Here is a 13707-nt window from a genome sequence, read left to right on the forward strand (position 1 = left end):
TGTTATCCCACGGGAACAGAAAAGCAACATACACACATGAGAAACAGCATTATCCTCATAATCCAGAAAGATTCACTGATGGGTGTCAGGTCCTGAGTGGCGACGGTCTGACTGGACGATGTTACTGGGAAGTGGAGTGGAAATGCGGAAGAGTTTGTATAGCAGTTGCATACAAGAATATCAGCCGCAGTTGGAGCGAATGTGTATTCGGTTGGAATGACAAATCTTGGGCTTTGTATTGTAACAAACAAATGTATACATTTCGGCACAACAAGGCCTCATCTTTAGTTTCAGGGCCTCGGTCCTCGAGGGTAGGAGTGTATCTGGATCACAGTGCAGGTTTTCTTGCTTTCTACAACGTTTCTGAAACCCTGACTCTTCTCCACAGAGTCAAGGCCAAATTCACTCAGCCCCTGTATGCCGGATTCTGTCTTTATGGCTCTTATGGAGCCTCAGCCGAGTTTATTAAGCTCAAGTGCACTGAGATGGTGCAGCTGTCAAACAATGAGGCCCTGAGCCAATCCTTAGAGAGTGATTCCTCACTTTCACACCTCAGTCCATCCACAGACACTTCCAGCACCCTGACGGATTCTTCACAGCCAGTGAATAGAGATGAATTTCTAAAATACTATCGTAAGATCCGACTCGATGGGGACACCGCTGGTGCAAATCTGGTATTAACCGATGGTGACAGAAAAGCAACGTACACACAAGAACACCAACTCTCCTCCCATCACCCGGACAGATTCAGTTTTGACTCTCAGGTCCTGAGTAAGGACATTCTAACTGGACGTTGTTATTGGGAGGTGGAGTGGAAAGAAGGGGGTGCTGTTGATATAGCAGTCGCATACAAAAATGTCAGCAAGACTTGGAGTGAATGCATTTTTGGATGGAATGACACATCTTGGGCTCTGTACAGTAATTCACAAAGTTTTGTGTTTCAGCATAACAATGTTTCATCTGACATCTCAGGGCCTCCGTCCTCCAGGATAGGAGTGTTTCTGGATTGCAGTGCAGGGGTTCTTTCCTTCTACAGTGTGTGTGAGACCATGACTCTCCTTCACACATGCCAGACCACGTTCACAGAGCCTCTGCATGCAGGACTCTGTCTTTACGGCTCTTATGGAGTCTCAGCTGAGTTCGTTAAGCTCAAATAGACACGCATCTTCGATTATCAAAATATTTTCATGTTGAAACCTTATGTTGCTTTTCATTGTTAAATGTGTTAAGACTGTCATTTATTATGTACAACTCTCAATTTCTGTCTTTTAAATGTTTTACTTGTATTCAGTTGTTTTCAAATACAAACTGTCACCATTGTTGATAGATATTTTTGTCGAATCTGCCTTTTTGTAAAGTCAAATTGGGCCATTTTTAAGGACTTTTACATAATGCGTACCAAATATCTGTAATTTCACAATTGGTGAAGAGTAGAAAAGACAATTAGAATTTGAAAAATGTGGAATAAAACATTTCTGAGACAAAAATTACAGGCAATAAACTACAAAGTGACAAATATGATTGGTCGACATTATAAAAAATTATAAATTAAATAATTACAAATTATAAAACATTTTTGGTCAGTGTGAAAATGTGCTGATAGCAGGGCTTCAGCAATTTCTTCCATGAAAATTATTTGAGGACACAAAATAAAATATTCTCAATTTAAAAACTCTTTGCAGATGAATGACAGAGAGGTAGAGATATTTGAAGTCAAAGTAATGTGGTGTCATCCTCTAATTTAAAGTATGAACAGTATATAAGAGTATAGAAGACCAGAAACAAAACAGCCTTTGTTAACAAAGATGTTTGTGGATTTGAATGATGTGAAAACTTAATTAAACCTTACCTGCTGACTTTGGTTGGTCAAAAAGTCATTAATCCACATTTTATTTCTGGGACCTACTGAGAGATCAACAAAATTCCATTCCAACAGTCTTAAAAGCATCACTCTAATCCACTTATAGTATTTTTTTCCTGGCTTTGAGGGGGCTGTCATTGCTATCAAAGTCTTTTTTTCTATTTCTCAATACAGTTTTGTGAAATCTTTTGAATCTAAAAGAGGGGAAAGAGAGCAGAACTTCTTGCAACACAAATGTTTGAACCCAGCTCAATGCAATGTGAATTATTACAATATTACAATTAGTACAATTGAAGGGAATATTGTGAAATCGCCACCCTCTTCCATCATAGTACAAACCCCAGCATGTTGGCTGAGGAGGTTATTTATTCTAAATTTTAAAAGGGTTGTATATTTTTGATATCCGTGCTTGTTTCACAAGACAGTATTTCTTGCAATACACCATTTTGGTCACAGGGTAGCAGTAGATCACCGTCCAGCCAAAGGGAAGTCCAAGTCGGGTGTTCTTTGGCGCTCAATGTCATCCAGCCGCTTCTTTTGTTTCCAAGTGTCATTTCTATGCATGAAACATACATGAGCAACATGTAAAGATAATTCAAAGCAATTCATGTCGGCTCTGCATCGATTTATTTTGTGTTTTTGTTTATTCTTGTGACTTAGAACTGCTAAAAGTGTCCACAGGTCTTGCAGGCATGGGTGTATCAGCCCCGCCGGCCAAGTTATGCTGGGGAACTCCGATACCTGCAGCTTTAGGCCTGGCATACATCGTCTGGACACATTTCTGGGGGCTTTTAACCCCAAATCTAGTTATTAAGGGATTGAGGAGGGGTCCTGGGTGTATTGAATCCTGCGTTGGCTTCTGGAAGCCCCGCTGCCATAATGGTAAGTACTTTCAGAGTTCAAATTCCTGTCTGACAAAGTTTAACAGTAAAGGGTCACATTGGTCGGCGTAGATTTAGCTATGATGTCTTCAGTTGCACTCGAACAGCAATATTTGTTTACATTCTTGAGCAAAGCACGATCGACCCCCCCCTACTGAAAAGCACTGTTTTTCTGAAAGCGACTAAAATGGCAGTGACAAGTACAGTGAAAAAAGCTGAAAACATATCTCTTCACCAAGCACTATACCACTAATCGCACTTGGCCCCCAACCTCCTGCCCAAAAAAAAAAAAAGAAGAGATGAATATATGTATGTATATGGTTTTGTGATGGCTATTTGGTAGAATGGTCACTTCTGACTGGTACTTCGGATCTTCGGTGACTGGATTGCACTTTTGGTAAGTCGCTTTGGATAAAAGCGTCTGCCAAATGACTATTGTAATGTAAAAAAAATGTAATGAAATTGCAAAAGCGGTTAGCCATTTTCATTTGGGCTTTCACAAATGAGATTTCACATTAGCTTCTGTCCGAACATTATCCATCTGTATTCTTTATCCATAGAGTGACGTTCTATTAATACAACATTTTGAGTTGAACTCTGTTTATGTCATATCTCTGGCTATTCATCAGATCTCTCGGGGTTACATCAGTCCTCTTTACCAGCTGGTACTGTCCTTTAACAGACACACGTAAACAGACTGTATGAAAGGGCTTATGGAAATTGGAGGACAGCTTTGCACAGAAAAGGTCAAACAACAGAGAAATTAGAAAAAAATCATATAATAATGCATTTTCAGTTGTTCGACTGTGTCAAACATTTGGAGGATCTGTGTCTAAGACAAAACCACCACCAATTTCACAATGGTTTTCAATTCAAACCTCAAACTGCTATAATCCCCGACTAATCCAATTGATGCTTGGCAGTTTAACAGAAGCCAGAATAACACTCAGCGGCCGATGCTAGAGGCCAGTCTTCCTTGTTTTGACCTCCATCCCTAAGCTCATACAAAGTGTGTTCGGTGTTGATGGTTCATTATCGTAATTAGGAGGTGAGTGTAAATGAGCAGGGTATGACAGGCTCCTCGGGCCAGCTCGAGGCCTGACACCTGGCGGACAGCATCACTGACATCCTTATGTAACTCTCCAGCTCGCGCCAAGTATGTTATCTTTTGAGTGTTTTTTTTTCTGAGGGAAAATGAATGCAAAGGAAAGAAAATCACAGGATTTTTTCCCCAGTATTCATACCCCTTTCATAATTATTCATGCCTTTCCTCCTTAAAAGCCAGGTGTGACATTTTGAAAATAACAAAACCATGAGGGTGATTCATTTCTTACTGACAGAAATATTATGACCTGTAAAATAATAACAAGTTAGTAAAACGTACATCATTAAAATATCATAATTCAGCAAGGATTTTTTTGTAATTTCATCATACTTTAAAACAAGCAGTGAAAATCTGGCTGTGAATATTCAAACCGGCAGGTGCTACACACAGCTGTCACTCCCAAGGCTTCTTCCTGGAGTGCTGTTGATTTGTGTAATTCCTGATGCCGTCATTTCGTCTCGCCACAGCCCAATCGGATGATCTCTACCAAACTAAACCCCAAAACCAGATTCGTTGCACGCACACGCTCGCACGCATTTGTTCATATTTTTATGTTTAAGTACAGACAGGCATTGATAAGCAATTCCATGACTATCACAATCATGTTTTTATATTATGCTGTAAAAGGAAGTCTTTGTCTTTCATCTTCCTTATCATATTAGATAAGGGTGTATGTTCAGTAATGCCTGCAGAGAGTGTAAACACAATTCTAACCCCTGTCAAACCAGTCTGGCACTGATTTATTTGTATCCCAGCTCTAATTTTCTGCTAGGAAATAACAGGTTCTCTCTTTTCATCTAAAGTCATGTCTTTTCCCCTTTCCTGATCCACTATTTGAAACGGGTGCAGTCGGGTCCTGTTATAAAAATTGGATGCTATCATGCAGCAAGCTGTCAGTGGTAGCGGCAGTATAAATATAAAAGATTAAAATTTAATTTCCAATCACAGAAGTTCGACAGAGCATTTTACATACAGAGATTAGATTGCGTTCGCTCGTGAAAAACAAAAACATACAGACGTGTGTGACATGTGTGACCCATTCTTTTGCAGCTGCCAAGAGCAGCAACATATTGCGTGTCAGGCTTGAACTGTAAATTGCGAGACAGACAAGGAAACAATTCTGAGATGGCATTGAAAGGATACTGTGAGAGAGTGCCGGGGATCACATGTGATTGATGCTCGTATTTATATTGTAAGAGCTAAGACAGTGCTACAAAAGAGACATGGGTGTCATTATGCAAGCGGAATCAAGCTTGAATTGTAGCATGTTTAAAGATGATTTTCAAATGTGCAGTGGAGTAGAACATTTAAAGCAGATACACTTGTGCAGACATAGCGAAGCACATAGACCGAGCCAAAATTGTGAACGTACCCAGAAATAGAAAAAAGAAGGTCTGCAAGTTTTCTGCTTTAGTTTGTATGTCATGTAACATAAGACAAGAGAGAAAAGGAAAATGTCAAGCTATTATGAATTAACAATTTTCAAGTGAATGTGAACTGTATAGCGATGTGGAGAGGAAGGTGTGTGACCGCTCAGATTGATATACTGCATTTACAGTCACGATAAAGAGAGACAGATATAAATAATATTCAATGAATGACCACAATACCAGCAGAAAGTATATCAATAACATAATGAACACTTAAGTTGGCAAAGAAGCTATGACACTGTTTCATTCCCAACAAAGGGTGCTGTTGCCATAGTGATCTCAAACGCTTATGCAACTGCTCTAGTTGCAGTGACAGTCATCACAAAGCAGCGAGAACACATGCACCCCCACCTTGCTCAGTGATGCTGGAATTGAAATACTGCAAAATACTGCATGCAGCGTGTGCATATATATTTATATATTACGTATATATACAGAGACCCGTGCATATTTTAATCTTTTGATAGAATGGGATCGTTTTGATGGTTGAATCAGCTCATAGACCCTGGCTGTTATATAACAGTAGCTACCGTTCCTATTCCTGCTTCCCTGTAGAGTATTGATGGAAGAGCTTATCGTTTCCTGCTGGCGGTCGTTTGGTCTATTCTTGTCACATGGCACCAAAACATTTAGCTCATGCCCTACTGATGCAGATCTGTGACATGATGTGAGTAATGTGCGTTGGAAAAGCTGCTCTGACCTAGACTCTTCGAGCTTTAAGCTTCTGTCTGCTTCGTTAAGCCATTTACTAAGTTAAAGTAAATGTTCTGGCCTTTTAATGCACAGTCCAACGCTGACCTGGATGTGCAAAAAAAAAAAAAAAAAAAAAAAAAAAGGGGACTTAATATATTTCTGCATTTAGCAGGTATGCAGATTCAAGTGCGCTCCCATAACTGAGTCCATTGAAAAACAGCACGGACATTTTTCTACAGCTCTGTAAAAATAGCCACACATTTTTTTTTTGGACAAACTATCAATGATTCATGGCCATATTTGCAAGTCTAATCCTAATGCTCTACTTTGAAATTAGAAAGCGTAGGCATCCCCAGCGTGCTTCTCTCTCGTAGTTTTTACACACCAAATTTAACAATGTCATGAGGTATAGCTTACACTTTTTGATAATTGGCATTACCGTGGCAATAATAGGCAAAAAACAAATGTGGGTGTTCTGCCCTCCTGGGGTAAAACACCTACGAGGAGGTACGACAAGTAAAACTGTTATTTTGCAGGATGTAATCCAACAGATTTAACAGGTCAGATCACGAGAAACATAAAAACAAACCACTGGGAAAATATAATATTGAATATGAATGAAAAAACAAAGTACATTTTTTTCATGTCTTGTGTTACAATGTATAAAATTATTGATCTGTCCTGTTTCTTGTTGTTTTGTTTTTTTTAGACAATTGGTAAAAGATTAAATCTGCCACACTGTTCCAAAACCAGCAAGCGTGTGACAGATGGAGAGTTGCAGCAGGTGACAATTTTCAGAATGAACTGAAACTAGCAGTCAGGATTCACTATGGGATGCGCTCCAGTAAACAAGAAGGGGGCCGAAAGCCTCGGACGTGTTTTACCGAAATGACGGTATGCCTTGCTGCAATTGAACAAAACTCTATTAAACATAACAGCACGGCTGAAAATAACATCCAGAAGTAACCCTCCCCTTTCCAGCTGATTTCATAAGTGGATGTCCTATGGATTTGAGGCCCGATGGAACAGGGCATTCAGGACAGAGAACAGTAAATTGATAATGGCCTACGCAGTCTGTTGACATAAGCTCGTGTCTGCTTTATAGGTCCTCTCCAAGTAGACTGCTGGTGCTCCACACATAGCCAGTGACTCAATGACGTACATCTCTATCTGCCCCAGACTGGTTGGAGGCAACCGAGACTAGCTGACTCTGCTCAGTGTCGTCACCGTCCGCCCGCCAGACAAGCCAGCTCTTTTTTTTCTGAAACAGATAGGCTCTTCGAGACTAAAACAAATCTTATGTTCAGGGAATCTTATCTTGGTTACAACACTTCAACGTGGCCACAGCCTGAAATGAAAACAGGAGGCCCTGCTCAGAACTGGCAGATACTCCCGTCATTTGTCTATATAGCAGGTGGTGGGAGCGGGCCCAGAACGCCTGCTCATATTGAGTTGCACTCCGATCATATTTTCCAGAGTATTGGTAGAGATTTTAATCTTGCATCATGTGTTCACATTGGCCTGGCGTGTTCCTCGTACAATGAATCATAGACATGACGAGTCTTTTACTGACCTTAAGATGGAAAAGCTCCGGACCTAAGCAAATGTGGACAAGCACACGGATTAGCACAAAGCAAAGTCTTTAATTTCTTTCCCAACAAAATGCAGACACAGATATACAAGATAGAGGTATCCAAACATGTCAAATAACAATATTAATCAATATCATTATTGTAACATTAATAATATGGAATGTAGTACTCTCTACTCACATACATCTTGAGCTATTAGTTTATTTGATGAAACAGGTAAAATAAATAAATAATACTCTATCATCTGTTTCCGATTCATTTATGAATAAAGTCTCTGAGTGGAAATAAACAGGAAGAGGATGGCAGAGTGACCAGGCTAAAGAGAAATCTCTTCCCATCATCTCAGTCCTCATACATTCTCCCATATAGCCCTCTCTCAGCCTTAACACAGTCCTTGAGCTGAATGGTTTTTTTTTTAAGTGCATTTTTTCTTCGTGCAAAATGCAGACACGTTCTTTGGAATCAGAAACAAGCCATCTCGCTATTGTCTCAGAGTTCGAGCTGCTCTCAGTCGCTGCCTACCCTTTTTTCCATCATTGAGGTGGGTTAAAACAGAATGATAACAACAAATCACTGCATCAGTTACACAGATGGCGCCGCTATGTTACGTGTAGGGCTGTTTCAAACCTGAAGACAGACACGGACGTACAACAGAGACACTGTGAAGCACCGACGTCGGAAACAAAGGGGGTGAAGAGGAGAGAATTTGATCTCTCTCCGTTCCCTTAGTCCAGTCCTTCTCCTTCAAAAGGTCAGAGTGTTTTTGTGCCTCATAGAAAGAATGCTTCATGTCACTCTTCAGTCAAGCCTGTGCTCCAATTCAGAGATGATAGCGATCAGGTTCTGGAGACCAAAGATATATCCGCTATCCTGGCCCTCATGGACCACGCTATCCTCTCTGTAATGTCTGCAGGTAGTGTGGGCAAAGTCTATCATCCGCACATCTACCACTGGGTCCGAGTGGGACAGGCAACCTTGGCCGGAGCCCCCGCTGCCATGGCCGCTACTGCTGCTGGAACAGCTGCTCCTACTTTCACAAGATGTGGAGGGGCTGAGTGAAAAACTAAGTGTACCTGCAACTCCCCCCTCCTCCACTTCTTCTTCTTCTGGTTCTTCCTCCTCCTCCTCCTCCTCCTCCTCCTCCTCCTCCTCCTCCATATCCGGTTCAGCTAATGCCTCCTCATCCTCATCCTCCTCTGAGAGGCCGCTCTCAGTGTGTCGACGTGTATGTTTTCGGTGAGGAGCCCCGTCATAGATGATAAGCAGGGAACTTGAGTAAAAGCGGTAAGATTCACAGGACTCCAGGGCAGCTTGCATGTCCTGAAGCCTCCGCAGCACCGGGGAGAGGAGTTCATGTCTCAGGCGACATCCACTGTGGAAGAACTGGAACAAAGCTTCCTTAAAGCCTGGTAGGGTAAGCTTGCGGCCGTGGTACTTGTTCATGAACATCAACTGGCCTGTATCTGACTGATACACCTGAAAGAGTGACAATGAGGGATGCATTAGAAAAAAAAAACAAAAAAAAAAACATAAGGAGTGTGATTTTGATGCACAAAAATCAGCTCACTGGGACCTCTTTCTTTCTTTCATTCACAAACATGTCATTAAAAGAACCGTAGCAATCTAATTGTAAAAAGCAATTTGTATTCTCTGGTAAAAGAAAAGGCAAAGGCAGCAATGGAACACACCTGCATGCCACAGAGACGCACACCAATGGAGGATGATGTGCTCTGTTGGCACTTTCGGATCTGCATCGCCTTCTTTTCCTCTGTGGCGTCGTCTCCGTGCTGCCGCGTGCCCATTTTCAGATCCAACACACAGGGGACTGTGTGCCGCCATGTTAGATTTTCAAGCAGGATAAATTCTGAGATACAGAGTCAAAGAGAAAATAGAGGAAGAAATGGCTACTTTTTTGATACACAAAGTAGATGGAGGAGCCAAACCAAATTGGCTCGGACCAAAAATCAGTGTGCAAGATGGCTTTTCCCTCTTAAACACTGTGCATCTGTGTGTGAGTGTGCTGTTGACATTTTTTGGTCAAACAATTTTCCAACTGGCCCGTGTCAGCCCTACAATCATTGACTAGAGACAAATTCGCTTTTTTGAGCCAAGCAGCAGTGACGTATTCAAGAACCATATCAAATGAAGGCGCTGTCCATCACTTGTGTTCCTATGGTGTGGGTTACCGGGCCGATCTTAAGGCTACACTAATAGCATAGCTCTAAGAAGGCTTGCTGCATTTGATGAAATGCTTTGCATGATCTGTGAAGCAGTCATACATTCCAGAAACGCGTGATGAAGCTCCCTCCTCTTGCTTTGTTTCCCTGGTGTAGTTTACATAGCTAACTGGGCTACACAGCTCTGCCTGTCATTTAGGAGTGTGGTTAATTATTTACAGAGTTTAATTCTGGGAGGCAGCTAATTATAGGAGTATAATATAAATTCTAAAAATTAGCTCACGAACAGCCCCCCGAAGGACAGTCACACATAATAATTTTTTTCATCTTTCAGCCTAACTCTAAGATATTCAGACAATTTGAGTCACAAATGGAAGTCTATCAGAAAGGCGGTTCGGCAGGAAAAAGATATTGATAGCTAGTCATTGTGTTAGATGACAAGACTTGGGCACGGCCACGTGACAGACATGCACATGTTTCATTGTGTCTCAGGTGTCAGGGAGTTTGCATCGCTTAGCTGGCCTGGCCTCAAACAATGCGATACCATTTATGATGGTTTTTGCAGGCTATGAAACAGGGCATTCTGAGATAAAGGATACTGTATTGATTGCGGTGCTTGGCGTTTTCCTTCATCCTCTGCAGATGCTGCTGGTGACACTTGAGGCTCCAAGGGTTGTGTTTGAGTTGTGGTACGGCATTGCTGTGGCCACGCTCCAGGCGGTAGTACAGAACCTCAGCCTGCTGCAGCCACTCAAACTCCACATCTTCCTGCAGCTTGTGAACACTGTTTGTCAGAGTGAGTGAAAGTGAGACGGCCAGTTAAACACACGATCCTGAACACTTTAAAGAGAAGGACAAATATTAGACGTCTGTTTATGTTTGCACGTTTTTTGTATGTAACCCATCATATTCAACAAAACTTGGAGCATTCCTCACTCACTGCAGCCCTGCTCAGGCAGACTGAGTGTATACGCAACATGCAACACTATAGTTATCTAATCCAGAGCCTGTGATACCCCTGATGACTGCCAAGGCTGTGGATCAGCTGTTTGCAGTATTTAGGACCTTTTTTTTGGCCTCAGGTTATGTTAAGTCAATGTGTGCGTCATCTGCCTGATTAATGCAAGTCTAAAGATTGACCGCTCAAATGAAAAACACGTCACTACATATAAATATAAAGTCCCAGTTATGCAACAAATGGTAACAGCACCATATCGGTCGGTCATCATCACTCTCGAACCTTGACTCCTCGCAAGAGTATCGATGTCAATACAAAAATAACCTGTTTATTATCATCTCACCTCTTGTCTTTATCTTTGCGAGACTGGCGGCTTCGGCCATCTGTGCTGTAGTTTTCACTCTCCACCAATACCGAGGATGCCATGGCTTTGCTCCACTTGACCATCTTGCTCTTGGGCTCACAATCAGCTGAGGGGTCCTTGTTCTCCAAGTCAGCCGCTGGGTCACTGTGGAGGGGGTAAGCGATGAGGCAAAGGTTCCCTTCTTCGTCTTCCTCAAAGCTAACAGACACCACGCCTGCAAACAAGAAGAGAGAGAAACACCTCTGAGTCTTTCATATTATCGAAAGGTGAACTTGTCGATCTATTCCACCTATCTTGTTTGTGTCTGAAGCTGTTACAGTTGCAGATATGTTCATGTTTTTTCTTATTTCCTAAATAGTCAGCCACAAAAATGTGGCAGATATATAGAAATACACAAAATAATAGCATTGAAGACCAAAGCAGGAAGAATAGTGAGAAACTAAATATGCATCGCGAATCCTGATGGAATGAAATGAAGTGATGAAAGTAGGAGCCCAAACACAAATGACACAAGAATAAGAAAATGAAGTCAGATCACCGTTTATTGTAAAAAAAAAAAACATCAATTAACACAAATTCGTTTTTGTGTAGGTATACAACAAAGAAGTCAAAAAGCGCCATTGCACTCATACAGAAATATTGGTTTCATATATCATGGTAACAAGCTGGCCTCTGGACCCAACAAACACTAATATTCTGCACATTTCTATAACACCTCCAAAGTCTCTACAATGACTCCCACAGCATATTTACATGAAGAACTATTGCTTGTATCATAAACATTAACACTGATCCCTCCTAGCAGTGTCAAATAATATGGCGTATGTAGATGCCAAGACAAGCAAAGGGGGGCTCTAAATCAAAGAAAAGATTTTAAAAAATGATGAAAAGAAGGCTAAGCAGGAAAGAAGGGCCAACAAGCATTGCTGGCAGTGTGACAGAGAGAAGAAAGAGGAGATGAGGCCCGAGTTTCATGCTGTCCCGTGATCACACCCTTAGAGTACCTTAGAGTTTTGAATTTGGCATTTTGGACAGATAGGAAAGATGGATCGAAGCAGACAAGTAGGATAAGGACACCGCGGAAGAAGAGCTCCACAATTTGCCTGTTGTCCTCTAAATAAATACCAGGCCGTGGCTCCGCGCTACTAGCATGAAGCGGAATTAAATATCCCTCACACGTAAAAACCTGAAGAGCTTGTTTTGCATCAAGCAGCTCCACGGTGCTTGCGGCTGTTACTCATTCTGCATTCACTTTCAAGGATCCTACAGTGGGTGTGGTTGGAGTGAGTCCACGGGGGTTAATATTAGTGACATAGGCCTTTTTTAGGTTGTCTGGAGTCAGCAGCTTGTTTGATTTCTGTAGCCCATCAAGCAGTGTGGTTTTCATCGGGAGGCTCTGTGCCAAGAAGTGAAACAGGAGCTTCCATGGCCTCATTCGATGTACCTGTGTCAGTGCAGCCCTCCTGCAAACAGGACAGGGTGAAAGCAGCGTCCTGTTTGCAGGAGGCCCATTTGCATTCTCCTCTGCAGCACCCTCCTGTGGGAAGGGCTGCCATGGGGAGCCACTAAATAGACACTTGAAAAACATCCTTTGCAGACTTTGGATTTGGCCCACAATTCTGCAAACTACAAGCCTATGCATGCCTATAAACAAAGAGATGCACACAAGCATGTGACAAAACAGAATTAAACAAACAGGTTACCTCTGTATTGGGGGGTAAATTTCCTCATTGCAGCAGGCAGGCTCTTGTAGAACTGATGTTCCCGGGGGATGAGGGGCTTGCAGATGGTCTGCTCTCCGAAGCGCAGGACGCAGGAATGCCCCCCAACCTGGTGCACGAAGGGCTCAAGCATCACCCCTTTCTCCAAGTAACACTGCTGCTGCTGCTGTTGCTGCTGCTTTTGCTTTTGCTCTGCATCCATGGCCTCTTGGGCCTGAGCCTCCACAGCCGGACTCATCCTCCTCTGGGCCTGACGGCACTACCGCAGGCATTAGCCTCCTCACGCAGACACACAAAATGTGCTAGGGGCCCTCTCCTGGTGGGGTGGCGGTTGGAGGGGGACGCGCACACGCTCGATTACTCACGCACTGCAGATGCACCTGGATGTAGAAGAAGGGCTAATCCTGCTGGGGTTTTTTTTTTGCGCAACGATTGCAGATCCGTGCAAGTTATTCCCCACGATGCGGTCCCTGCGCCGAGCGCAAACAAAAGGACGGTGGTGGGTGGGTTGGGGGGGGCGACAAGAAAGAAAATATTGATTTCGACTAATCTGTTATTTTATTTCCGCGTCCGGTTTCTCGCGCTGAGCAGAACCGAAGGCTCCTTCATGTCTCCCGGCTGTTTATTTTGGCGCAGCGAGGGATTGGGGGGGGGGGAAGTGAAGCGATGCGGTCGGTTCCTCCACGACGCTCCGGAGCCGACGGAGAGAGAGAGCAGACTGACAGCTCAGCTGCCGCTCCAGCCTTTCTAAAACCTCCGGCGAGCCTGATATCAGGCCCCGCCCACTTTCGCAGGGAATCAGCCAATCAGCGGCGTCTAAAACAGGTTGTTGGGTGGTAACCCTTCGAGGGAAAAGGATCAGGCAAACAAAGGCAGGGGGGAGGAGGAGGAGGCGGGCAGAGCAGAGGAGAATAACAAGGGGGAG

General features: G+C 42.9%; 1 protein-coding gene across 1 annotated transcript; it reads right to left on the reverse strand.

Moving 5' to 3' along the window:
- Positions 1-7969: 7969 nt before the first annotated feature.
- On the reverse strand, positions 7970-13158 carry LOC147222307 (inositol hexakisphosphate kinase 2-like). The gene is made up of 5 exons (XM_086168427.1): positions 12765-13158; positions 11041-11275; positions 10339-10523; positions 9251-9426; positions 7970-9038 (listed from the first exon to the last, which is right to left on the reverse strand). Exons 1-5 carry the CDS (start codon positions 13018-13020, stop codon positions 8361-8363), a joined length of 1530 nt encoding a protein of 509 aa, XP_086024553.1. The 5' UTR covers positions 13021-13158; the 3' UTR covers positions 7970-8360.
- Positions 13159-13707: the final 549 nt, after the last annotated feature.

The sequence above is a fragment of the Fistularia commersonii genome, chromosome 21 (assembly GCF_037954325.1).
Source record: "Fistularia commersonii isolate RoL2024-O1a breed Wild chromosome 21, RoL_Fcom_v1.0, whole genome shotgun sequence".
Lineage (NCBI taxonomy): Eukaryota > Metazoa > Chordata > Actinopteri > Syngnathiformes > Fistulariidae > Fistularia > Fistularia commersonii.